Below are 24,044 nucleotides of genomic sequence, written 5' to 3' on the forward strand. Positions count from 1 at the left end.
TTCACAAACGAGAACTACACAACATCAGAGAGTTGGTTTTAATGTTATGCCTGGTCAGTGTAGCTGAGGCTCTTTAAAGAGCCCTTTAGTAAGTACAAACTTGTGTAGAAATCTTGTTTTTACTCTTTCCTCTCTTATTAATCATCGCATGAACCCACAGGTAGGTATCTCGTGTCCCTTTGGAGAGGTCTGACACTTCAAACTCCAACCAGAAAGGCCCGAATCGGACTCGAACCCGGATCTTCTTAGATTGGGAATCAGGGGATCTAAATAATAATTAACAGCAGTTTCACCAGTTCCAAACTACATCAGTAACATGCTGCTTGCAATTATCCTTTCATTTTATTTATTTTAGGCCAAAATGGAACTATGTAACTGTCACACAGGTGGTATTTATTCCAGGACTGTCGAACTTTACTCCGTTATTTTATCTTGCTGTACTTTCAAATGAGTCTTGGTTATCCAGAGTCCAGTGGTATCATTCAAAATAGTGAACTTAACATTTAAGCTATCTTAAAATGAAAAAGACAAGTGATAAAACAGAAGCAACCCAAAAATGAGTGCATATTTTGTTAAATGGATTAATAATGAACTTAGTCGACATAGCGTGTCCCCTGGATGAGTTCATCAATGAAATACATTTTATGTTCTGTGAGAAAAAGTACATGCATTTACTGGCCAACATTTAGTTTCTTTTTCGTAAGTAGCTTTAAGTTTGTTTGTTTTTTTGAAACTATATAATGTTTCATGGCTACACCAGCCAGTCACATTTGTTAAGTTAATGTATAAATCATAAATCTTGTGTTTAGACTCATTATCATACTCAGGTGACTTGTAAAAATTCAGCAGACACAAGTATTCATCGTTTATTTCAGTTTACCTTGGCCATCTTATGTGTGAATAGGAAAAAAAACAACATTTTAGCTGCATCATGTGTAAATAATTCAAATGCTTGATAAAAACATTGCATCTATTTCTGTCAATGTCTTCTTCGCGCATATTTTAAAGTCTCTTTTTCTAACTGTTATGAGACTTGTTAACACATACTGACTTGTGAACACATACTGAGCCTCATGTTCGAACATGAGCCAGTTCAACCAAATGTGCGTGTTTTTGTGCATTGGTCACAATGAGAGAACTTTGCTGGTGTAAACACATTAGCGCTTTGCGTGTTCCCGACCAGCCAAATGAAAAAAGTCTTTAGTATCAGTAGATAAAGAATGTAACAAAAACCCGGTCTCCACTGTGTGTACATGCCAGATGTACAACTGTGAGACGATCACTTAGCATTTCTATGGATTTCAGCGAAATTGAAGCTCCTCGTCCTCCTCCTCCTCTGAAGACAGCGTCCCCCATAAACAAATCCTTCCCTGTTGTCCCGACAGTTTTAAATGTAACAGCAGCCATGTCTGTCCACATCGACCCCGAGTGCGTTATGTACCGCTCTTTTCCTCCTCGCAGCTGTCCCCCTGCTGCCAGGAGGCCACAGTGATGGCCTGGCTCAGAGAAGAGATGAGGGAGGTCAGGCCGATGAGGTAGCCGTCCTCCCTGCTGCCCTCAGCCCATGGGACGTTGTGACAGAGCTCCTTCGACTCGGGCATGGGGGTCGTCTTTCCAAAGTCGATCATCCACACACTGGCCTTGCTGTGGTCGTGGACGAAGAGAAGGGAGCTGCCAATCACCTGAGCAGGTCGGAAACATAAATGTGTGTAAATTCATTGTGAGAATAAAGGATATGAACTGGATCTGCAGCGTCTATTATGAATCTGTGTTGTTTCTCCGTCAGATTGATCTCTACGTATAAACTAACCTCATGGGTTCTGAAAAATGGGGAATTCTTCAGTGCGTCACTCAGGGCCAGAAGTCTGGAGTGATACGCTTTCTGAGGACACACAGAGGGTAGAGTTGTGGTTTAGCAGCAGCAAATAAGATGTGAAGGAGGAAAACCGACAGAATTACTTTCTGACATTTCTTTTTAACTTTTCAGATCTAGTTGTGTGTCTTTAGATACACACATTATGGTACAATTTATGTAATTATGTTGTAAATGCTGAATGTGACCAGCAAATCAAACGTTCCCAGTGAGTTTTCAGAAGTTATTTTTCTATTTGCATGATATAAATTTGGAGATGTTCTCCAAGGAAGTGTAAATTATTATTCTATAGACAAAGCTGACCAGAGTGTGAAGCTGCTTCCTGGTGAAGTAAAGCATCGCCTCTGTGACCTGAGCTAATGTCAGAATCTTCCTGAAGTCCCGTTCAACGCTGCCATCCTCCATCTGACTCACAGGGACACAAACACAACGGACATTTTAGGGAGTCGTACATAAGTTGTGCAGCGACGTAAGAGGCCGCCGCTCCTACCATGATGCCTTCTATCCTGAACCCCAGCGTGGACGTAGAGCTGGTGGTGTCCCTCCACTGAAGGTAGCGCCACTTGGACACCCCTTTCTGCGCGTGTTCCTCTGCTGAAGGAGCTGATGGGTCCATTTTCATAATCTTCTGGTACATGTCGTTACGGAGGGTTGGTTTGGTACGAGCTTTTATCAGTTCCTCCTCCTGGTACGTCCTGACGGGGAAACCACAAACTGTACATCAGGAATACGTAGAAATAATATAACATGTTCCATACCCAGTTTATTTATTTTTTTTTTTTAAATGACATATAACAATATGAAATACATGATTTAGCATTATGACTGAAATTTGAGAACAAGTGTAATCCTTGCTAGTTTACTTGATGTTAAATTGCTCTGTCACTTGTTTGGGAGGTACATGTTTGGTTATAGACACTAGTTCCTAATTTCCATTCTCAGTTGGGAAGGTAGAAAATCTTCCAGTGAAGAACAAGCAACCTCACTTATGTTTATGAAAAAGAAATGAAACGACTATTAGCAAAATCAAGCTACACTAAAATAGCCAGGAATAAAAACAATCCCCCAATTTCCCAGCATATCATCTCTTGAGTGGAGTCAGAAGTCTTGAATTTTTCAGACCCCACAATTCACCTTGTCAAAAGTAAAAGTTGGTCACTTGAGGAAAGCCTACCTGACGCCCATCTTACAGTCCATGATAACAGGCCTCCTCAGGCCGCACAACAGATCCTCCAGGCGGATGTAGCAGTGCTCCCCTCTGGTAACCAGGCCGTGGTACTGCGGCACAAAGGGCCTCAGAGGGTCCCTCATCAGACAGTCCAGGCACTTAGCCTCCACTTCGCTGAACCGTTTCAGCACCTCCCCTCCTTTACTCACCTGGAAGTTACCTGGTGACACCAACCACCAGGGAGGGACAAAGGATCAAGTTATTATGCTTTTCAGTGGAGCAAGAAAGCAGAATGAGGGTAGCATCTGGTTTCAGGGGCACTACACTTCCATTTACCAAACTAAACTGTTCAATGTTTCTTTTTTTAGGTGTTCAGATTGAGCAAAACTCAGTTGTATGATTTTCCTGTTTTGAGTTGTTCTACACATTCTAGTCCAGTGTTTGATGACAATCCTGTACTTACTGATCTCGACTGTTCTAACACAAGTTGTGTGAACTCAAATTGTATGTAACAGTCAGTAATCGTCTCAGTTTTGACTTCACAGTCAGACCTTTGTTATCTTCTGAACAGCTGACGTTCTGTTGATAAAGTGATTTAACAACAGCAGCTGTAACATTCACATTCACTTGCACGGTGAACAGTAGAGTAAAAAATAGACTGACATCTGCATCTTTTACATTTCTGAATGCTTGTCTGTGTCTATTTTGGATGAACGGTAACACACGTGCCTTGATGTCCAGCCAGCTGGACCCAGGAGCTCTGCCGCCCCAGAGACCAGTTCATCATGGTCAAGTAGGTTTTCCAGGAGCGACACTGAGGTATAGAAGAAGATCAGATTATGTTGCTGTCTTTATGGAAAGAGAACACTGACAAAGAACACAACGGATATGAAATTAGGATTTCATGACATGCCTGTCCACTGTAGGATGATAAAGTATACCAATAATTTCATAATGAGCCATCATCCATTTTCTCTATGGCTTATTGAGCTCAGGATTTGGAGCTTGTAAGTTCCATCTTTGACAAGCTGTGAAGCATATACACTCACCGGCCACTTTATTAGGTACACCTTGCTAGTAAAAGGTTGGACCTCCTTTTGCCTTAAGAGCTGCCTTAATTCTTCGTGGCACACTTTCAACAAGGTGTTGGAAACATTCCTCAGAGGTTTTGGTCCATATTGACATGATAGCATCAACACAGTTGCTGCAGATTTGTCGGCTGCACATCTATGATGAGAATCTCCTGTTCCACCACATCCCAAAGGTGATGGTCTATTGGAGTGAGATCTGGTGACTGTGGAGGCCATTGGAGTACAGTGAACTCATTGTCATGTTCAAGAAACCAGTTTGAAATGTTTGTGACATGGTGCATTATACACTGTGGTCATAAAGGGATGGACATGGTCAGCAACAATACTCGTGTAGGCTGTAGCATTTACACCATGCTCAGTTTGTACTAAGGGGCCCAAAGCGTGCTCAGAAAATATCCCCCACACCATAACACCACCACCCCCACCTGAACCGCTGATACAAGGCAGGATGGATCCATGATTTCATGTTGTTTATGTCAAATTCTGACCCTAAAATCGAGACTCATCAGACCAGGCAATGTTTTTCCAATCTTCTATTGTCCAGTTTTGTTGAGCCTCTGTGAACTGTAGTCTCAACTTCCTGTTCTTAGCTGACAGGATTGACCCCCGGTGTGGTCTTCTGCTGTTGTAGCCCATCTTCTTCAAGGTTCAACATGTTGTGCTTTCAGAGATGGTATTCTGCATTCCTTGGTTGTAACCAGTGGTTATTTGAGTTACTGTTGTTTCTATTATCTCCAACCAGTCTGCCCATTCTCGTCTGACCTCTCACATCAACGAGGTATTTTCGTCCACACAACTGCTGCTCATTGGATATTTTCTCTTTTTCGGACCATTCTCTGTAAACCCTAGAGAGGGTTGTGCATGAAAAGATCAGTAGATCAGCAGTTTCTGAAATACTCAGACCAGCCCGTCTGGCACCAACAACCATACCACGTTCAAAATCACTTTGTTATGATGCTCTGTTTGAACTTCAGCAAGTTGTCTTAATCTCCTCTACATGAATAAATGCATTGAACTGCAGCAATGTGATTGGCTGATTAGCTATTTGTGTTAACAAGCAATTGAACAGGTGTACCTAATCAAGTGTTTGGTGAGTGTAGACAAACATGATTAGCTGCAGGCTAGTCAGGTGATTCAAACCTGACTGTCTTCATGCATGCAAGTCCAAAAGCCTTCATGCAGGATTTAACCAGGACCTTGTTATGCTGAGCCCAGCAACTGTGCTGAATCATTTTGCAGAATTAAACATGCAAGCTTATCACACCTCCTACTCTTACCTAATTTCTAAAAGAAATATAAGTAACAGCACAAACCCACATTTGCTGAGTCTTGTTTGATTTGTCTAGTTAAAAAATATATATATTCTAATGCCCTCCCTAATATGCTACAATAGAGAAGATACAAATTACAGTAACATTAACAACACAATGCAGCAATTCATGTTAACCATACTATTATTTCTACCGTCTCCTGTGGAAAAACTGGCTAAAGGGAGCATTCATCTTTAATTCAGTGTCGTATTGTGGCTTGGACTTCTCTCTTTGAGTCACCTGATCAGTTTTTGTGGTGCTGCCTCACCATCGTCTGAAAATGTACATTAAAGGTAGCACCGACACCCCCGACACACACCCCCATGCCTTCTGTGCACACCAAAAAGTGAGGTCTGCAGAGTTGTTTTCTCCAAACATCATACCTCAATAGTTATGATCTACTTTGTATATACACAAAGCAGTTGCCGCCAGATGAAAAATCTAAAAACAAGAGTTGAACTGAGCATGCTCAGCAAATACACCGCCTGCCTATTCAAGAATATGTGTGCCTCATGTAAGATTTACATATGTGCCACCGTTTCGTTCACAGATGTTATGTTGTCAATGTTTTGTGTGAAAACCTCTTTATTCCTATTAATACACCTGCCTCCTACCCGGTTTCTAAGAATGCAAAGAAACATTAGCTACAAAACGAACATGTACTCCCTAGTCCCCTCACCGCTGTAAGCTCCCCTCTGCTCTCATATCAACAGAAGCAGCAGGCAGGCATGCAAACGGCATTCAAATCTAACCTCGTCAAAGTCCTCTTTCAAGCCCATGCAAATCACCAGGACCACAGGTGCAAAGAACAGTTGAAAAATATGGTTTTACCTCTCTTCCATGGAAAACCAGAGCAGCCAGACACACAGGGGTGAGAATATATAGTTTAAAGTGCACCTGTCTGTCCCGTGTGCGTGCCTCACCTTTCTGAACGTCTTCCTCTTCGACGCGGCATCCTCTCCTTCGCTGAAGACCTCGTCACTCTCAGCTGAAGACAGGTTCATGGAGGAACAGGAGGAGGTGGAGGATGAGTGCAAAAGCTTGGAGAGGATTGGATGTGAGGAGGACCACTGGAGTGTCGTCTCAGGCAGTTCGTCAACGTCTTCATCGTTGCTCTCAAGCATCATCTCCACGATGTCCTTGTCCTCTGTCTCTACAGCTGTAATCGGCGATAACTTCCTCTCTTCTTCCTCGTCTTCTTTCCTCCCTTTCTCAGAACTGGACTTTCTTCCTCTCCAGTGTTTCCACTGACTGTTCGGCTCCCCTTCTCTATCCTCATCGTCGTGCTTCCTTTCTTTTTCAGTCTTCTCCACTCTTCTTTTCCCACTCCATCTTCCTCTCTCCCAGCCGTCTGTGTTGGCATCATAGCTCCCCCCTGACCTCTCCTTCCTCCTCATCCTCCATTTGGCTTTCATTGCTTCCCTCGAACATCTCGCAGTCAGCCCCTTGTCTCCTTTTTTTTCGTCACCTGGAATCTCTTCAGGCTTGACTTCACTTGTATTCATCTGGCAAGCGTTGGCCGGCTCTGAACTGAGCTCGCTGTCCCACTCGGAGTCCTCTCCTAGCCCACCTATGCACTGATTGTAAGGGGGGAAGCTTTTTGTCGACTGCAGTTTGGGTCTGGATCTCGCAATGTCCCCGTGGCAGCTCCTGGACGGCCCTTCGCTGATAGACAGTTGCTCGTGCATCTCATCTGATCTGCTACAAGAGTCATTCTCCCCACTTTGCTTGATCTCTATCTCCATCTGCATCCCATCTATGTGGTTTCCATCTATGGTGTCCATCTCTGTGTCCACTGCGGAGATGAGATGGCGAGTCTGCTCCATGAGCCTAACATGTGCCTCTACAACAGGGAAATGTTTACAAAAGAGACGCTCGGTTTTGAATACGTTTGAGGAAATGCATTTACAAGTCTAAATGTCACTCTCCTCATCAACAACATTACTGAGCAGTCTTAAAATGCCACGAAAACAAAAAAATTCACGACGACAAATCATCAAATGTCTCTAACTTACCTTACCTTTGTCCTCCTCCTCTTAGTTTTCAGGGATACGAAGTCTTTCCCTGTCAATGCTACCTCATACTCTCATTCTCTCTGCGGAAGCCAAATTTTTGCATGCAGTGACGTTATTGAGTTTCCAAAGCTTCGTCCAGGGCTGGCTGCTGGAAGGCGGCCAACAGTGCCACAGGCAAAGAGGACATCCAGGAATGATGGCGTCAAACGACTACAGTGTCCTCCCTCCAATAATAAATGCACTTTACAATGCTTTATTGCACCTGTTAAATCGAATCCACGCCGAAACACTTTAAGACGCTTTTGTAGTAAAAGTGAGAAAACATTTTAACTTGCAAAAGAAATAGCACCAAAAATCCATAGCTGAAAGAAACCAAGAACACTATTAGCATTATGATGTTTATTGAGGATCAAAGTGCATAAATAACATAAATATCCATATTATATGATGTAAAATGTGAAGCTCTGATCTTTTTTTTCTCAAGAAAAGTCATTTCAACCTGCTGTTCTTTATCATAACACTTTAGTTTATTTGTTGCTTTTACAGAATTCTTCTACTTATAGTAGCTACTCTATATCATATGAATTATCATATTAATTATAGATTCAACACAACACTTTATTCAGTGAGAATAAAAATGGAAAATAATGTGGGTTCAAAGGGTCATAAAGTCAAAGACAACACATGAGACAGGATACAATACACCAGCCATATATCAGTCAGGCTTAAATCTTTATCCTTACTATGAGGACCACTCCCAGCACTTTCTCTCTCTTTTTTATTAATTCCCTCAGTCTGCCTCTGCTTCATCTATTTCATCCTGACTAAGTGTATTTATGTTCTGCGGCTCTGTGCTGCTGCCAAATTGCAAGCGTGGCTCCGTCTGGCTCAGATATGTGGAGTTTGTATGGAGGGGATCCGGCTGCTCTGTGATACCTGTTAAAGAATTTGTTTCTGAGGTCAAACACACCACAGCACATTGTCAGTAACAGCGACTGAAGCAAATACCTTAAATAACATATCATAAAAGTCTCTGTACCTGCTGCAAAATCTTTCTCATCCTCTTGCTGGTTTGTCAAGTTCTCCCTCATTTCTTGCAGTCTTCCTGTTCTTCTGAGCTGAGAGCAACAAAGATAGATCAGTCTGTGCTACATCACCTGGAGGGCGATGGCTAATGGCTAAGGTACTCATGAGGCTGCTCTCTTTCACCTGCTCCGGTTCCATAGTCTTCCTCAACAGCAGCCTCATGTAGCTGAGGACGAAGAGGACGCTGAGGAAGATGAAGTTACTGGACACTCCCACCACTGCTGACAAGACGGGGAAGTAGAACAGCAAGTATCTGAAGAGGGGACAGAGAGGAAAAATGAGCAAATTTCTCCTACAGTAGTAGGTATGTAGGTGGGATGAGGAATTGCTGCTGATTGTCACCTTATTCCTGTGAAATGAGCGTGAACGTAAAGCTGAGATGAGTAGATCTGTACCCTGTTGGACATAATCTCAATCACAGCCGTGGCCGAGGGGGAGTACTGAACATGGAGAGAAACCTGTTATGTAGGCTCCAGTAAAACATCCACTTAATATTTTTATTCTTTTTAAATGTGTTTCCACCTTTTATTAACTTGGACTAACCACACTGATCAGGTATAACATTATGACCACCTTCCTAATATGTGTGTAGGTCTCCCTTGTGGCTCTTCTGGTTGTGTCCTGTGGTGTTTTGGTTGTTGTTAGTGGCATCCTTTGGGTTGAGGGGAGGGGCCTCTGTGGATCATCTCACAGATATTCAATCAGTTTGGGATCTAGTGAATTTGGAGGCCAGGCCAACTCCTTGTGCTTTTTGCTTTTCCTGCTGGGGGCGGCTGCTGCCATAATAAAGGAGAGTCATTGCTCTGGTCTAGTCTAGGTGGTACATGTCAAAGTAACATCCACCGAGCCACCTAGCCAGGTCCAAACGTTTTCAGAACCCTGAATTATCACAAAATGATCAATGTTATTCACTTGTCCTGTCAGTGGTTGGTCATAATGTTGTGGCCGATCAGTGTGTATCTCCCTGCCCTCTTGGGATCCACCCCTGACTCACGGGGTCATCTGTGTAGTCTGAGAAGAGCTCCACATCCAGCAACTGTTGCTGCTCGGCAGCACCGCTGAGAAAGGCCGGGAGGAACAGCAGCGTCCTCAGGGTCCTCAGCAGGTCTGAACGGTATCGCAGCATGCTCTGAACACAACGCAACAACACAGTCTCATTTACACAGTTGGAGATAATTTCATCTGTTTTGTCCTGTGTCCTCAGATGAATATTTGGGGAAAGATGATTGATAGTGAACTCTTACAGTACCTTTATTAGAAGTCTGAGTGGGTTGGTTGCACACTTTTAAACGACACCAACAAAAGCTGATCTCAGTGGACGTTTTTTTATGAGGTGTATTTTTCAGAGACCTGACCAAGACTGTTTTGATGCTGTTCTTTGTATCAATGGATTTGACTGAAATTCAAATAGGCTATTATCTTGATGCCTAAAGCATATACTGCATATGTGACTATGCAAATATATTACAAAATATTACAAAAACAAGACAAAACGCAACCTTAAAAGCAACTTAAATGATATCCTTCTATATGTAGTATGCAGACTTTAAAAGGTTTGGTGCACTGAGGGCTGGTGCACATGGTTGCCCTCTCAGTAAAAACTGCTTTTGCATTTTAGCGATCAAATAATTAAATTCATTAACACTTTCCATTGCACCTTTGATTTACTCATATCTTGTCTATCATGTCTTTTTTAGTCTTTTTTTTTCTTTTTTGCATATTTGTCTTGTCATCCCAATTATTGAGCACTGAGATCACCTTCTGCTGCAGCGGAGCTCTGCACAAGCATAAACGGCTCTAATCTGGCTCTGACCAGGTTGTGTGATTAAAGGGTTATTATGCGTCAGCGCTGTACTCACAAAGCGAGAGCTGGAGGCGGACAGCAGTTGTCTCGTCTGAGAAACACACAGCAACCGTGAATCACTGAGCATCAGCAATAGTTATGAACCATTATTTGACTGCATGCATTTTCATGGCCGCCACGGAGCAGAACAAACGTTAGCGCGGCTTACAAAGCGAGCAGAGGAGGCAACTTGCCCTCCATCCTGGGAGAAACAGGTTGTTTTGATCATAAACATCCCCAGCTCCTGATTGGTCGGGGAATCAGGCATCTCCAGCTGCAAAGAGATCTGATAGGCCTGACCGAATGTCAGCACCTGAACATGAATCAAAAAATGTACTTTACTAAGGAGACTGCATGAATGAATGAATGTTTACATGTTCATGAATATATGTACAATAAACATAGGCCTACATACGTGCTTCTTATTTCTCATCAGAGAGATGTTGGCCACTGGATACGAGCATGAAAAAGAGGTGGAAGATTCACAGTCTGTCCTGCAGGGAAATCAAAAGCCAAAAGGGAATCATAGAAGAAACAAGAGCTGACAGTTATTTTTTCATGCAACTGGACAGAATTTGGCATACACACCTGTAGTAATAGTGCACGGGGGCAGAGAAAGTCGCCTTGGGCATGAATGAGTAGTAAAAACTCCCGTATAAAAAGGCGGCGAGCCAGAGGAGCAGAAAAACGAAAGAGAAGACAGTGAAGCCTTGTATAACTCTCTCACGGACCCGTGACATTATGATGACGACAACATCCTTGAGACCCAGCAACACCTGACCAATGAGGACAGATGATGGCACGTCGCCTTCTGAACGCAGGTGGCTGTCTTCATCCATGAAGCCTAAAAAGTCCACTGAACAATGAAAGCAATGAAAACGGTGGAAGGATAAAGGTATTGAATTATTTAAAAGCAACACACTGAATTTGTTTGGCTCTGACTGAAATGTGTTGGCTCCTGTCTGCAAAGTTATCTGGCCCACATTTTCCTGAAATAAGGACACACTGAAGATTGTTCAGGGTCCAAAAAACTTAGCGTGGCCAATGATCTTATGAGGGCAAGACACAATCTCTCACATTCATACAACTGGGTTCTACAAAGAGACCGAGTCCAATCACAGTCACAAGCGCAGTCCTTTCATATCAGATGACTCAAAGCGTGTCAAAAGTCAGCTGTCAGTCTGAGTCTATATGTATCGTCTAACAAAGGAAAAACTGAGAACTTGTTGGTTTTGACATGGTTCTTATTGTGTAATAACATTATTGAATGAATTATATATATATATTTCTAGTCCTCAGTATCTGTATATCAGTATCTGTAAAACTAAGCTGTTTATTTTCTCATTTTGCTTCAATAAAGGCTGATATTGAATCTTTCAAAGAGGAAGCAAGTTTCAAATTTAACACGCGAATGAACTGTGACATGCAGAATTAGGACTAAGTTGACAAGAAATTATAGTATGGGAAGTATTTTCATATTTAACAAAATCCAAGCTCAAAGAAAAATGTCTAATTAAAACATCTGCTCAGTTTCCAGCCGCTACACATTTCTAACAGTACTCTGCCTTGCTTGAAAAACTTACCTCTGATTTCTGTAAGCCAGCGCACTATTAGGAAATCACTTCTCTCCTCGTTCCTCTCTTGGCACAGCCCTGACGAAATGTGAACAGAACTCCCACCAGTGTCTTGTTGCCTCGAAAGCTGCCGTTGGAGGAGGTTTAATCCGTCCCACAAAAAGAGAGACGGTGCTGCCAACTGTGACAGAGTTCAGAAATAGAGTAACTACACTATGACCCATAAGAATACATTAGTAACATTATTAGAGATTAAGTCTAATTAGTTGATGCATACTGTGACTCATCACAAACACAAATACTCCTGTGTATGTGTTGTTTCTTAATACATGTGAATCCTTGTTGGTGCAAAATGGGCTGAAATTCCCCAACCCTTCATATTGCTTCTGATTTCTCTGTCCTGTGCTGCCTCAGAAATGTTTAGTCTTGTTTTAAAATTTTCTAAGATTCACTTGCATACTGCTTTTTATATAGAAATAAATTAAAAACACAAAACTTCTCTTCAAAACTACAGGAAAGTGGGAGAAATCTTCAGAACAATGATCAGGATAAATGAATTAGCAACCAAAGAGATGGATGGAAACGCTAATGCTACTGTTTATTTTTAATATCAATAAAGGTATGTTAAGAAAAAAAAAACATCACAATACAGCTCAACAGAATAATAATCCTCGAAAAGCCCCGATCATTAAATTCTCTCTGACAGAAGGATTTTTTATCCCAGGATTGCTGTGTTAGTGTACAACTTCCTTTTAAATTATGCATCGTAAGTGATTCTTAAAAAGTTGAATGAAACATGTACAAGTCATGTACGACTCCAAAACACACGAGGCATGAAGACAAAAAGCAATCTCTCACCGTGAGGGGGAGACAGAGACATCTTCCGGCAGAAAAAAATAAACCGCCAAAAATGTCTTTTAGAGTAGAAGAAGAAGCTTTCGACCAATCACAGGCTGCGTCTGGCGCTACCCGGAAAAGGTCCAGTTTTACATTTCACCTCACTGTTGTGGTTGGAAAACTGCTTGAAGGTAATGTTGGAGTTATTTTCCGTGAAATAGGCACGTCAGCTTTTTAGGAACACGTTGTATAACGTTTCATGCAACACATTATATTTGCAAATAATCTTTAACAAACAAAGCATTGTCTTCATTTTAGAGAAACTCTGCATTAGTTGCCCCCAGGATACCGATATGTCAGTAAATGTTTTGTAAATAATGGTTCTTATACATTTGAGAAAATAGATATTTTTGTGGCATTTATCGCAGTTAGTGTTATTACAAAAACATACGAACACTATTATAATAATTCTAGTATAATAAAGGTGAAAAAATACACTTTACGTACGGTTAAATGTTTTTCATCGTGCTGTTTTAGAGGTGACTGACCAGGAGCCTACGGAAATTTGCGAGTGGTGCATGCGAAATGAAATATTTAAAAAGAAAACACAAATTACTCATCGAATAAACATTATTAAGGAGTGTGATAATCCGAATTATAATATAACAATATAAATTGATACAAAACTGATAAAAAAAAAAAGACAAACATTCTAGTCTATACTAATACATACAGCTGATCTCTCCAAGTAAAGACTAAAAGATGCCTTTTAAGCTTGTCAGACAGGAAGGCTGGTGCAAGACCAGGGAGTGCTTTAAACAAGTAAAATATTTGGACCACATAATAATAGTTGAACCTTGTGGATATACACCGATAATGTGTAACATTATGACCACCTGGCTAAAATTGTGTAGGTTTCCCTTGTGCCTGAGTTGTGCTATTTTTAATATTTGTCCCCAGTGGGGGATTTGTTGCACAACAGCGGGAGCAACAATTACCATGACCTGGATGACTGAGAACCTTCACAAACAAAATGTACTGTATTTATTAAAATAAATTTGTTCTGTTTGTCCTGTCTTCTGTCTGCAGGATGTCCTGTAACACTACTGTAACTCGTCTTCATGTGTCGTCTGTGGGTCAGGCACAGCGAGCCCCGGTCCACCTATTGCCCTGCGAGATTGAACACAACGGGCCTGCCCAGGTCTCACAATACTTCGATGCCACTATTAAAGACCGCAAACAAGGCAGGTACATTGAATACAGTTTAAGATGTTCACGTTGCTTTATCTGATGAATACTGGTCCTGAACATGAAAATAATTTATGTCAGTGCTTCAGTGGAGTAAAACTAATGACCTGTTTAGTTTAGACCAGGTGTTTGCTCCACCACGATCATCAAGATGAACATGATTAAGCCACTTCAGCTACACCCAAATAGTTTTAGAATAGTTGTATCTGACATTTCTCCTTTCTAACAACAACCCTTGGTGCATGTTTTTCATTGCAGGGAAGACTGTGTCATTCAGGGGGCGTGAGTTGAAGGGGCAGGAGCTCAGCTGTCCACAGGGATTCACTGGTCTGGTGCTGAAAGAGATCAACAAACCTGGCTCTGACCAAGAGGTACACACCACTGAAGTAATCACAAAAGTGTGTACGCTGAACACCAGTCTGACTGCTGGATCATGTGTGTGTGTGTGTCTGTCTGTGCAGGACAGGACAGTGAGGGTAACCTCTGTGTTTGACAAGCTGACCTACTGGAACTTGGAGACGGCTCCAAATTCAGACGATACGGTTGTGATGGCGATGGATTGGCCTGAGCTGGCGGAGGCGGTGAGTGTCTCTTCAGAGCTGATTAAAAATGCTGGTTAAACCAAAACTTGAGCTGAAACTCTTCTCGTCTCACACTTAATTAATCACCTTCAGTCAGGTTTTTACTGAAGTTGTGTTTTAAGTTGTTTTTATGACTGGACAAGATCAGCTCATTGACTTCTTAAAGTTAAGCACAAAAACAACATTCTCTTTTGCTATATAATTGCCTTGTTGTTAAACTTTTTAAAGCACCCTTTACTCAAAAGTAGTAGTTTGCTGTGTGATTTTCTTCTTTTGCAGTTACTCAAACCCAGTTCAGTCGACTGACATTCAGTGTCATTAAAATATTTGCTCAGTTTCCAACAGCTGTGTATTTTGCAATTTCCTGCAATAAAAACTAATAAGGACTCAAGTTTGGCAACTCTACACTGCTACAATATCCCTTCTCCTCTCCCAGACGTTTGTTGGTCTGTGCTTGAAACAGTTTTGATGAAATACTTACAGAATCCCCCCAGTTTCTTATTCTTAAGACCTGAAAAGTTAAAGAACAGCATTTGTACTCATAAATAAGTGTCTGCTAATGTTTTGAATTAGCCAGTGATTTTCTGTTACAGCTGGGCCTGTGTGTTTTAATCTGTGCTGAATTACAGATACTTACATTTTAAAAATGTTTAAGGGTGCACATTTGTAGTTGCACTGTCTGTTACATTTCTGTTCAGCTTAACAAATACTTGACAATATTTGATTTTTTTTTTTGTTGATGGATACTGATAATGTGTCTCTTCACAGATCCACGGACCAGTAGAAGACTGACAGAGCTCCCTGATAAAAGGTGGCTCCTCAGCGTGTTCTCAGTGAAATGTACAGTATTGTGGTCACTGAACAACAGCAGTGAAAACACTGCCTGTTCAGTGAGTGTTACAGTTGCAGAGCAACACAGTTTATATCAATATGCACGTTTTGTATAATCTGTTCTTTTGTAGTGAAATAAATACAAATAGTTCATTGATCAAGTGTGTTCTGTGTGATACACTGAAAAATTACAGATCGTTTCAACGGGACAATGTTTATTCACAAGATCACATTTTGATTTTTCACACTGTCTTCAATGACAACCTCCAAATAATAACTGACGTGACTGTCACCCGTTTAAACAACATTTGTCATTAAATGGATAGAGCCTGTTAATAGTACAGAACGAAAAAAGTGTCAAACAGTCTTTCAGGCACATTTAAAGTTTAAATCCAAACACTTAAAAAAAAACTGCATGTGTTGAAGGTCACATGTGAATGAAGGTATGGACGTTTCTCCTTGTTCCATCTGCTAATCTACCAGGGAAGAGGAAGAGTTTAACATAAATACCAGTTTGAACCTATAACGACGTTAAAGTGAGAACTATGTATTGAGCAGTAACCGTTGAGTCTAGACAAGATAAGCAAAATGCAGTTATCTTAATGGTCAGAGATTGTCGTGTTTCATTTGTTTCATTTTAACTTAGCGTAGTCAATTACTTTCTTCCGAGACTTTTACAACATTACAGATAAAGGGAGGAGATGAAGATATGTGAAGGAACAAGGCAAAGAAAAGTCTATTTGGCAAATTTCAGTTCCTTCCTGGTCAAATATACTGTACTTAGAAAATCCATTACAAAAGTAATGGAAAAACTCCAAATTATAAAATGGCACCACGTGACTATAAATGTCAAAATTTGCAGTAATTTGCTTCTAAATGAGCAGCTCTGTTGGTTTCATTATAGAAATAAAACACGAGACAATACAAAGCCACAACAATAACAACCAGTAAAACTTGGCTGGCACAGAATCACATAGTCATAAAAATTACACCAACTATAACTTTAAAAACAATATAAACACAAAACTCTTTCCTTATCAATGTTTCAAGTTAAAACATCAAACACTGTGGATAGGACGTCGTTTGATTCTTTCACATTTCCAGAATCAATCGCATTTTCAGTCATCTCTCCTATAATAATCTTTATATCCATCCACCTGTATTAAAAATAACAGAGATATTTCAAAATTACAAACCTAAACTGTAAAATGTCTCAAACAGTAGCACAATAGCACAGCTATCAGATCAGTTTTAGGTTTCTAGAAGACAACAGTTATAGATCGACATTAACATTTAGTTTGATGGACGAGGGCGAATATCGCCACAACGTTGGTGTTTACTGTGTGTGTGGGTTCTCGTATTTCTGTGCTCGTCCTTGGTGTCTGCGGCGTTGGCACATATGAAAACTTAAAGACCGTGTAACAACTGTGTCGGTTTTTTTTGTTTTTGAACTGCAGCCTGTCGGAATACTTTTGGTAATAAATATTTTAAAATGCTTCTTCCTTTTAAGTAAGTGTCTGTAAGCATAAAGTATTAATATAAGTATGTAACTACTGAGCTCAGTCAGATCAATCCAATATATTTACATAGCCCAGGTAACAATCCCAATAATCCCAGGATAATTCACAGAACCCAGAGCGAGGCTTAGCGAGGCCGGGTCGGTTTGGAAAGTGTCAAATTCAGTAACTAAAAGAAAATAAAATGTCTAGAAACACCAGAAATCAAGACCATTCACTGAGGTTTGCTATTTCCAAAATTCGGTTTCAGAGATGTTTTAAAGACCTGCAGATAATACTGGACACATATCATAAAAAAAGAACTTTATGTTGGACCCTTAGAACTTGTGTAGGTTTGTGTAGGTGTAGATTTATGGCAGAAAGTGTGTGCGTTGTAGAAGTGATGCGTGTGCCTGTTTGTGTTAGTAAAGCGGTGGTGGTTTTGCGGTGTGCCGGGCGGTGCTCAGACGCGTGCTTGGCTGCGTTGTTGCGGGCGGGTGGTAGGTGGCTTGCGGATGGCGTAGTCGCCCATTGCTGGTCTCGTCAGCAGTGGACATGATAGGGACGCTCCGGTAAGGTGCGCCCATGTGTGCGCTCCGAGTGGTACGACACAGAAAGTCTTCCGCTAGACGCAGGCGGCGCCTCAAGTTACTCACGAGGAAAGTCCTCGGAGACCGACGTCGGGAGTCCTCTACAAAGTTATCCGACGGAGTCCTGGGAAATCCCGGAAGTAAGAGGGGTTCTTGATGCTGAGGGCATGTGGACGGAGGTGAGGAGGCTGTGAAAGGACGTTTGGGAGGAAGCCAGCACCGAGGGAGAGAGGGAGAAGAGGGAGGGTATCGTTGAATGAGAGGTTTGTAAGAGGCCGTGTTGTTGGGACGAAAGGAAATGAGGACTGTTCAACTCGTCTTCCTGGACATCATCCTCAAACTCATTGTCCACTTCCATCACTGGTTCTTCCTCTCTGCTTTCCTCTGTCTCCTCTTCCAGCTCCTCGTCAGATATAACAATGGCCTCCACTTTGACCTTCATGTCGTCTCCGTCATTGCCTGTCCTCACTCTCCCCATGAGGGGTTGAGATCTCTTACTTCTAGGAGTGGGTGAAGCTCCAGTGCCCCCCTGTGGTCCGTTCTGGGCGTGAAGCTCAGGGTTAAAGTTTTGGTGTTGCAGAGACACAGTACTCTGAATTTGGATTGGGGGAAGCGCACGTTGGGGTGTTGAGTGCGTGTGGTTTGTTTGTAAATGTGATGTTAGAGCTGATGTTTGGATTAACATGACCATCTGTTGTCCTCTGCCTAAAGTGCCTCTGTGGTCGGTCTCCAAGGGTTCATCACAGGATAGCTGATAATCTTCAGGATGTGCACTGGGGGAGAGGTGGGATTCTGACTGAGGAACTGTAACCACTGACTGACCACCGGCCTGACTCACTGGGACCCGGGACGAGGAAGACGAGGAAGAAGGCTGCTGGTTGCTGCTGTGGCTGGAGAAAGATATAAACAATGTTTTAGTGACAACAAATCATATGAATGTCCAAAAGTACATGTCTTAGGGCAGAATTCATTTAATAGTCAAGTGAAAAAAAAAAAAAAAAATAGGAATCATTCTTAATAAAATACTACTTGACATCTAAAATTAGTGTACATGATGATAATATGGTCTTATGGTGTTAATTTATGTATCGGGATTTACAGTGTAAATAAATAACAATTTTATAATTACAGAAAGTAAGTACAGTAAAAAAAAAATAATAAAGCCTAGAACTTCAACTGAATCAATCAAATGAATCAATATGATTCGGAGGAACACATTTCTGAGGTATCTTCTAGGTTTCATTGAAAATATCCACAGATACAATGTTCTTTCCCTACTGACAAGATTTCATCTATTAAGCTGCAGCAGTTTTCTTAGTGTTACATTGCAATGAAGCCTGTACTAAAACAAATCCCTTTAACAAAGTTTCTGATCTTATCATCATCTTTTTGGCTTAAACTCTGCTTTGAACTCCAAACAAGTGATTTAATTTCAATTCTTCATGAGACATGAATCTTAAGACTTAAGATTTCAGGCTTCCAATAGGCTTTAAATAAAAATCGTCACAAATCTAAGTACTAAAAAAATAATTTTTGCACAGAGTAAATAGTTTTATGGTTAGAAATGTGTCAAAATCAAAAACAGACTCTTACCTGTACGTCTCAGTGGTGCTACAGGGGCTGCAAAGTGCCGACCCTTCTCCGTGACCCCCAGTGCCCAACCTGATGTGACCTCCGGATGCAGGAGCAGACCGAGCTGTAATGAGGCCCTGGACCCGCTCTCTTCCCGGTGGCAGAGGAGGGATGTCGATGCCAGGCTGGGTGGTGTCAGCCAGGTCAGGGCTCAGAGGAGTTTGAATACGTGGCTCTGATGACCCCCCACCCGATGTCCTTTGCTCAGACTTTATTGACTCCACCTCACCCCTTTCTGCCACTATGGCTAGTGATAACAGTGGCGCTGCCACGGTCACTGAATTTGAGTGATCTGCCGCCATGGCCACCATGAGATCAGTCCCGCCGTCACCACCACCTTCCCTCCTCGCCTCCGCCGCCTTCTTCAAACCGCCGCTCTCTTCGGGGCGAGTGCTGTCTGCCTCGGCCAGAGGCCCCCGTCTCTGCAGTCGCCTCTTGCATACTCTCACCACCTCGTTCATGTGGAGAAAGCTTGCAGCCGCCAGTATGTCCTCCACTGGAGGAGACTCCTCCAGCTGCAGCACGCCTTCGTAGACAAAGTCCAAGAGCAAGGCAAAGGCGGCAGACGTGACGATGTCGCTGTCAAGTGTGACAGAGCTGCCGGTGCCGTTTCCCCCGGGAGAGTCGGAGTAGAACATGTGGAAGAAAGGTGAGCAGGAGGCCAAGACGGCCCTGTGAGCCAGGAAGCGGGATGAGCCCACCAGCACGGTGCAGTCACAGAGGAAGCCCCGCTGACGCTGGGAGCGCAGAGCCGACAGCAGCTGCTGGGAATGCTGGGGAAACTCCATCACCTGAGTGTGGATAAATATATAAACAGACAATGTATGACAACAGAGTAATAATTCTGTAATAATTCACAATATGTCTTCATAGTAAAAATGATAACAAATAGGACACTGTATATAAATAAATGCTTACAACTGTCTTGACCACAAATACGACATAGTGTGTAACAAACTTATTGCCTGTTTGTTTACTGCATATAAAAGCCAAATGTTTGCACACAGGAACACAGCAGGAAAACGCCCGATTTGTACTAATACTTTGGGGGCTACAATTAAAATTGTCCATCGTGTATTTTTTAAATTATCTTTATTTCTATATATATATGGTTTATACCTCGGTGCGTTTTTAGTTTCAATGCTAATGCTAACCTAAAAAAAAAAAATAAAAAAAATAAAATGAGATTTCAACAGAAGTTGTAAAACATGAGTTATTAACATTTATTTAAATAATAAAATAAAAATACTCACGGACAGCGCGGACAGTTGCGAGCCTTCAGACCGCTATCATGCTTTAACCTCTCTCACGTTTCCATGGCGACCAGTCGGAAATCTTCGGTCTAATGGCAGCGTCTGTGTCCACTAGATGATTTTTTAACAAGATACGGCAAGCAGGTGAAAAAGAAACGAGGAAAACGACATTATACGTGTCAAAAAATAAACTCCCAAGATGTCTTAAATGCGACGTTGTGCAGAAAGAACCCCAGGTATCCCCAACACAAACATGCTAACACTTCTTAGCCAAGTTAGCCAGTTGAATTCCAGCAGCTACGGTGAGTGCTCCTGTCGGGAAGGGCTGTCAACTGCAGAGAGGCAGCAGCCACTCATTCTGGTGCTGCCTCAGCCTGTTCAAGAATATATTTTCTTACCTGCACTCACTCAGGCAACAGCTGTGTGACTGATGTTTTCCACCTCCAGTGCAAACAAACAAAACAAAACAAAAAAATATTATGCAGCTTTTCCTCTGTGGTGCCAAGTTCCCTCGCCACAGTGCCCCCTCAAGCGGATGACTGGAACAGACAGGAAGTGGGAGCAGACCGCACGTCTGTTTACAGTTTACTGACCACAAGTAATGACAGAGTTTCTCAGAAATTAAAAACAGTTCGTATCACCGTGTGCAACTGCCTGAGTGTCTGCGTTGCTTGCATTTAATGGACGCTAGCAGAGCAGGGCGAGGAGGTAAAAGAAGAAGAGGAGGAGGGAGAGGAAGTCGTGGTGGAGAGGTGAGAGGTTACACCTCTATAAAGAGCTCCAGTAATTCAGATAGTGATCTATTTATCAGTCCAGTGTTACATTTCTGTCTGTAAAACTGAAACTGAAGGGGCTTTCAGGCATTCACTGTAGATGATTTGGTGGGGTGAAGTCTAGGTCCTATATTTAAGCCAGAGCTATAATTAGAGCTGAACATGAGTGTGTTAAGTGATGCCTTCTCCACTAACAGGACAGAGATGTCTGTCTGTCTAAATCCATGTCTTACACACTACGCCATGGAGCAAGTCGGATGGGTCTTCAAATGGGTACAGGTGAGCTGCTCATAATCCGTCCCGGTAAAACAATTATCCTTTTGACCTGTTTCCTTCTTTTAACAGATCCATTCTTTTGATTATCTCTGTTTTGGAGCTGTTTCCTCTTTTTATCTGGTTCTGATAAAAAATAACAATAAAATGTGGTAATTCAGTACAGTATATTTTAGTACTTATGCTTTGTATTTAAACAGATTGTTTTGTTCTATGTCATCCAACATCCATTGCGGAAATATCACCTTAACCCTGATAGCTCTCACCCCCCTAGACGGCTTCCTGTTCGTGGAGGAACTCCTGGCTCACCCGCAGTTTCGCTCGTACTCGCAGGGAGACGTTGAGAGAGTCGTTGCCACAAATGACAAGCAGCGCTTTAAGCTCCGTTCCCACCCAGAGGACGGGCGGCTGCAGATTCGAGCCAATCAGGGCCATTCAGTACAGGTACAGACAGAGCCGTGTGTGGTTACAGATGTGGACACCTGCAAACTGTAACAAGAGTATATGTGATCTAGATGTTCTTTGAGGAGTTCAAACCAAGCCGCAAGAATATGCAGATGATGGTGTTGTCATAATCCCAACCTGAATCCGTTATACACTGCCTGGCCAAAAAAAAAAAGGATTTAACTAAGCAGATAAGACGAGTCTACTGGATAATTACTGCATGGGTGATTATCTTTCAGCAAGCAAAAAGTTATTTAACCCCAACTGATGCAATGAGTAGCTTCTCATTTCTTAAACAACCATGTCGAAAGACACATCCCGTGGTTGTGGAAAAGATGTTAGTCTGTTTGAGAAGGGTCAAATCATTGGTATGCATCAAACAGAGAAAACATCTAAGGAGACTGAAGCGGAAACTACTAAAATTGGGTTAAGAACTGTCCAACGCATCCATGTTATTCCATCAAAGGATTTTTTCTTTCCTGAGGGCCCGGGCATATTCCAAGATGACAATGCCAAGATTCATGGGGCTCAAATTGTGAAAGAATGGTTCAGGGAGCATGAGACATCACTTTCACACATGGATTGGCCACCACAGAATCCAGACCTGAACCCCACTGAGAATCTTTGGGATGTGCTGGAGAAGGCTTAAGGCAGTTGTCAGACTCTCCCATCATCTTCTTATCCTGCTGGAATAAAAACTAAAGACGGTCCAACAAAAAATCAGAGTGTGTGGCCTTTTTTTTTTTTAGTGGCGACTTTTTGTTTTGGCCACACAGTGTATAATAGATACAGATAAAACAGATGAGATAATTGTGTTTTTGTTGTGAGCCTAAAATGATAATACTTCGTGTGTAATTGGTGTTAGGTAAAGGTATCTGATTTGCTGCAAAGACTGACATGTCAGCTGAACATTAGACGTATGAAAAGAATCGCCTACCTTGGATTTAATAATTTCTCGTGTTATTTTCCACTGATGTGTTCAGATGTTCATAACTAACCACTGAAACAAAGTAACAAAACAAAACTATTTTTCACTTTCGTAAGCCTCCATAAACCTTAATCTCATCAGACGAACTTTGTGCCTGTCTGCGTTCATGCGATCAGGTTATGGATTTGGAGCTGAAGCACGTAATGGCTGGTTCTCCCGACTGCCCAGCTGAGGCTGTTCATGGCTCCTACCTCCGCAACTGGAGCTCCATCCAGCAGCAGGGCCTGAGCCGCATGAGGAGGACACACATCCATCTGGCATGCGGTCTGCCTGAGGAGGATGGCGTCATCAGCGGTATGAGAGTCTGACGGAAAGGGGCTCGTCAGCTGAACATTTAGCAAAATCTGACTGACAGTCTTATTTCTTTTCCCGTCAGGCATGAGGAAAGACTGTGATCTAGCTGTGTTTATTGATGTCCCCAAAGCCCTTGCTGGTAAGATTACCCGCTGGTGGCTGCCGTCCAGTTTTCTACATCCACCTTATGTGTAGAAATCAATATCTTAAGACATGTTTCTTGTGTTTATCTGACTGTAAAGATGGTATTGAGTTCTTCTGGTCAGAGAATGGTGTGTTGCTGACGGCGGGTGATGCTGAGGGTAAACTTCTCCCTAAATACTTCACCCGAGCCCTGAGACTGAGACCTACAAGTAAGAAAGACTGTCATACAGCCGTAAAAGTTATTTCTTGTTTACTTGTCCAATCAGGTCATTTTTGTCTTGTTTTTCAGAGTGCGTCCTGCCTCTACAATAGCAGCAGAGGATACTGAGTCGTCTGAACATGTTAGCATCCTGTGACTGGTGTGATCTTGGTAACAGTTGTTTGACAACAACAACCTCCTAGCGAAGCGCTTTTTATTCTGACATTCAGAAATCGTTCCAAATGGGACTTAAATTGCTCGCAGAATTTTTGTTTTATTATTGAAAACAAACTACATAAAAAGCATGGTTTCTTTCTTCTTTTTTTTTTGACAATTCAGCCACTTTGTGCTGACAAATGTCACTTTTGACTCATTAGTGTAGAGGTGTTGTTTTCTGTGTTGCATTCAATGTTAAATAAACTGTCACACTGCCTACCAACGTACTTTAGCAGCCAGGCCTTTAAATAAAGGATCATTTGAAACCGTCTTGTATGCGCGGTT

At 42.0% G+C, this 24,044-nt stretch overlaps 5 protein-coding genes across 10 annotated transcripts; 2 read left to right on the forward strand and 3 right to left on the reverse strand.

The window, feature by feature from the left end:
- Positions 1-852: 852 nt before the first annotated feature.
- Positions 853-7,541, reverse strand: si:ch73-22a13.3 (inositol-trisphosphate 3-kinase B). Its single transcript, XM_047585372.1, has 8 exons — positions 7,458-7,541; positions 6,366-7,285; positions 3,771-3,855; positions 3,048-3,261; positions 2,364-2,568; positions 2,177-2,278; positions 1,811-1,882; positions 853-1,682 (listed from the first exon to the last, which is right to left on the reverse strand). Exons 2-8 carry the CDS (start codon positions 7,266-7,268, stop codon positions 1,434-1,436), a joined length of 1,830 nt encoding a protein of 609 aa, XP_047441328.1. The 5' UTR covers positions 7,269-7,285; positions 7,458-7,541; the 3' UTR covers positions 853-1,433.
- Positions 7,542-7,839: 298 nt separating this feature from the next.
- On the reverse strand, positions 7,840-12,133 carry LOC125008162 (seipin-like). Of its 5 annotated transcripts, none has more exons than XM_047585268.1 (10): positions 11,970-12,133; positions 10,975-11,230; positions 10,802-10,880; positions 10,556-10,699; positions 10,403-10,438; positions 9,538-9,672; positions 8,886-8,983; positions 8,667-8,796; positions 8,497-8,575; positions 7,840-8,393 (listed from the first exon to the last, which is right to left on the reverse strand). In XM_047585268.1, the coding sequence occupies exons 2-10, from the start codon at positions 11,223-11,225 to the stop codon at positions 8,248-8,250; spliced, it is 1,098 nt and encodes a 365-aa protein (XP_047441224.1). In that variant the 5' UTR covers positions 11,226-11,230; positions 11,970-12,133; the 3' UTR covers positions 7,840-8,247. The 5 variants fall into 5 exon arrangements, with proteins under 5 accessions (XP_047441224.1, XP_047441222.1, XP_047441223.1 ...); XM_047585266.1 differs by having other exon boundaries at positions 7,840-8,411; XM_047585267.1 differs by having other exon boundaries at positions 7,840-8,411; positions 10,975-11,242; positions 11,970-12,077.
- A 768-nt stretch (positions 12,134-12,901) lies between these two features.
- rnaseh2c (ribonuclease H2, subunit C) lies at positions 12,902-15,614 on the forward strand. The gene is made up of 5 exons (XM_047584364.1): positions 12,902-12,988; positions 13,888-14,041; positions 14,304-14,416; positions 14,507-14,626; positions 15,395-15,614. The coding sequence occupies exons 2-5, from the start codon at positions 13,888-13,890 to the stop codon at positions 15,416-15,418; spliced, it is 411 nt and encodes a 136-aa protein (XP_047440320.1). The 5' UTR covers positions 12,902-12,988; the 3' UTR covers positions 15,419-15,614.
- Positions 15,615-17,652: 2,038 nt separating this feature from the next.
- On the reverse strand, positions 17,653-20,808 carry zbtb3 (zinc finger and BTB domain containing 3). Its single transcript, XM_047585833.1, has 3 exons — positions 20,429-20,808; positions 19,137-19,966; positions 17,653-18,433 (listed from the first exon to the last, which is right to left on the reverse strand). Exons 2-3 carry the CDS (start codon positions 19,961-19,963, stop codon positions 17,653-17,655), a joined length of 1,608 nt encoding a protein of 535 aa, XP_047441789.1. The 5' UTR covers positions 19,964-19,966; positions 20,429-20,808.
- Positions 20,809-20,868: 60 nt separating this feature from the next.
- On the forward strand, positions 20,869-24,025 carry trpt1 (tRNA phosphotransferase 1). Of its 2 annotated transcripts, none has more exons than XM_047585512.1 (7): positions 20,869-21,180; positions 21,399-21,480; positions 21,734-21,918; positions 23,023-23,200; positions 23,283-23,339; positions 23,443-23,553; positions 23,634-24,025. In XM_047585512.1, exons 1-7 carry the CDS (start codon positions 21,109-21,111, stop codon positions 23,654-23,656), a joined length of 708 nt encoding a protein of 235 aa, XP_047441468.1. In that variant the 5' UTR covers positions 20,869-21,108; the 3' UTR covers positions 23,657-24,025. The 2 variants fall into 2 exon arrangements, with proteins under 2 accessions (XP_047441468.1, XP_047441469.1); XM_047585513.1 differs by having other exon boundaries at positions 20,881-21,180; positions 21,749-21,918.
- The last annotated feature ends 19 nt before the right edge of the window (positions 24,026-24,044 follow it).

Source organism: Mugil cephalus, chromosome 5 (genome assembly GCF_022458985.1).
Source record: "Mugil cephalus isolate CIBA_MC_2020 chromosome 5, CIBA_Mcephalus_1.1, whole genome shotgun sequence".
NCBI classification, from domain to species: domain Eukaryota; kingdom Metazoa; phylum Chordata; class Actinopteri; order Mugiliformes; family Mugilidae; genus Mugil; species Mugil cephalus.

Excerpts from the sequence above, each read along its gene's own strand:
- si:ch73-22a13.3 (XM_047585372.1), bottom strand. The coding sequence starts at position 7,268 with ATGGAGCAGACTCGCCATCTCATCTCCGCAGTGGACACAGAGATGGAC. Across the intron at positions 3,262-3,770 it reads CCAGCTGGCTGGACATCAAG|GTAACTTCCAGGTGAGTAAA; the intron begins GCACGTGTGTTA and ends TGGTGTCACCAG. Across the intron at positions 2,279-2,363 it reads TCAGGATAGAAGGCATCATG|ATGGAGGATGGCAGCGTTGA; the intron begins GTAGGAGCGGCG and ends CCTGTGAGTCAG.
- LOC125008162 (XM_047585266.1), bottom strand. The coding sequence starts at position 11,225 with ATGGATGAAGACAGCCACCTGCGTTCAGAAGGCGACGTGCCATCATCT. Across the intron at positions 10,700-10,801 it reads TGATGAGAAATAAGAAGCAC|GTGCTGACATTCGGTCAGGC; the intron begins GTATGTAGGCCT and ends ATTCATGTTCAG. Across the intron at positions 8,412-8,496 it reads TGAGAAAGATTTTGCAGCAG|AAACAAATTCTTTAACAGGT; the intron begins GTACAGAGACTT and ends GTTTGACCTCAG.
- rnaseh2c (XM_047584364.1), top strand. The coding sequence starts at position 13,888 with ATGTCCTGTAACACTACTGTAACTCGTCTTCATGTGTCGTCTGTGGGT. Across the intron at positions 14,417-14,506 it reads AACCTGGCTCTGACCAAGAG|GACAGGACAGTGAGGGTAAC; the intron begins GTACACACCACT and ends CTGTCTGTGCAG. Across the intron at positions 14,627-15,394 it reads GGCCTGAGCTGGCGGAGGCG|ATCCACGGACCAGTAGAAGA; the intron begins GTGAGTGTCTCT and ends GTCTCTTCACAG.
- zbtb3 (XM_047585833.1), bottom strand. The coding sequence starts at position 19,963 with ATGGAGTTTCCCCAGCATTCCCAGCAGCTGCTGTCGGCTCTGCGCTCC. Across the intron at positions 18,434-19,136 it reads AGCACCACTGAGACGTACAG|CCACAGCAGCAACCAGCAGC; the intron begins GTAAGAGTCTGT and ends ATCTTTCTCCAG.
- trpt1 (XM_047585512.1), top strand. The coding sequence starts at position 21,109 with ATGGACGCTAGCAGAGCAGGGCGAGGAGGTAAAAGAAGAAGAGGAGGA. Across the intron at positions 21,919-23,022 it reads ATCAGGGCCATTCAGTACAG|GTTATGGATTTGGAGCTGAA; the intron begins GTACAGACAGAG and ends TCATGCGATCAG. Across the intron at positions 23,340-23,442 it reads TGTCCCCAAAGCCCTTGCTG|ATGGTATTGAGTTCTTCTGG; the intron begins GTAAGATTACCC and ends CTGACTGTAAAG.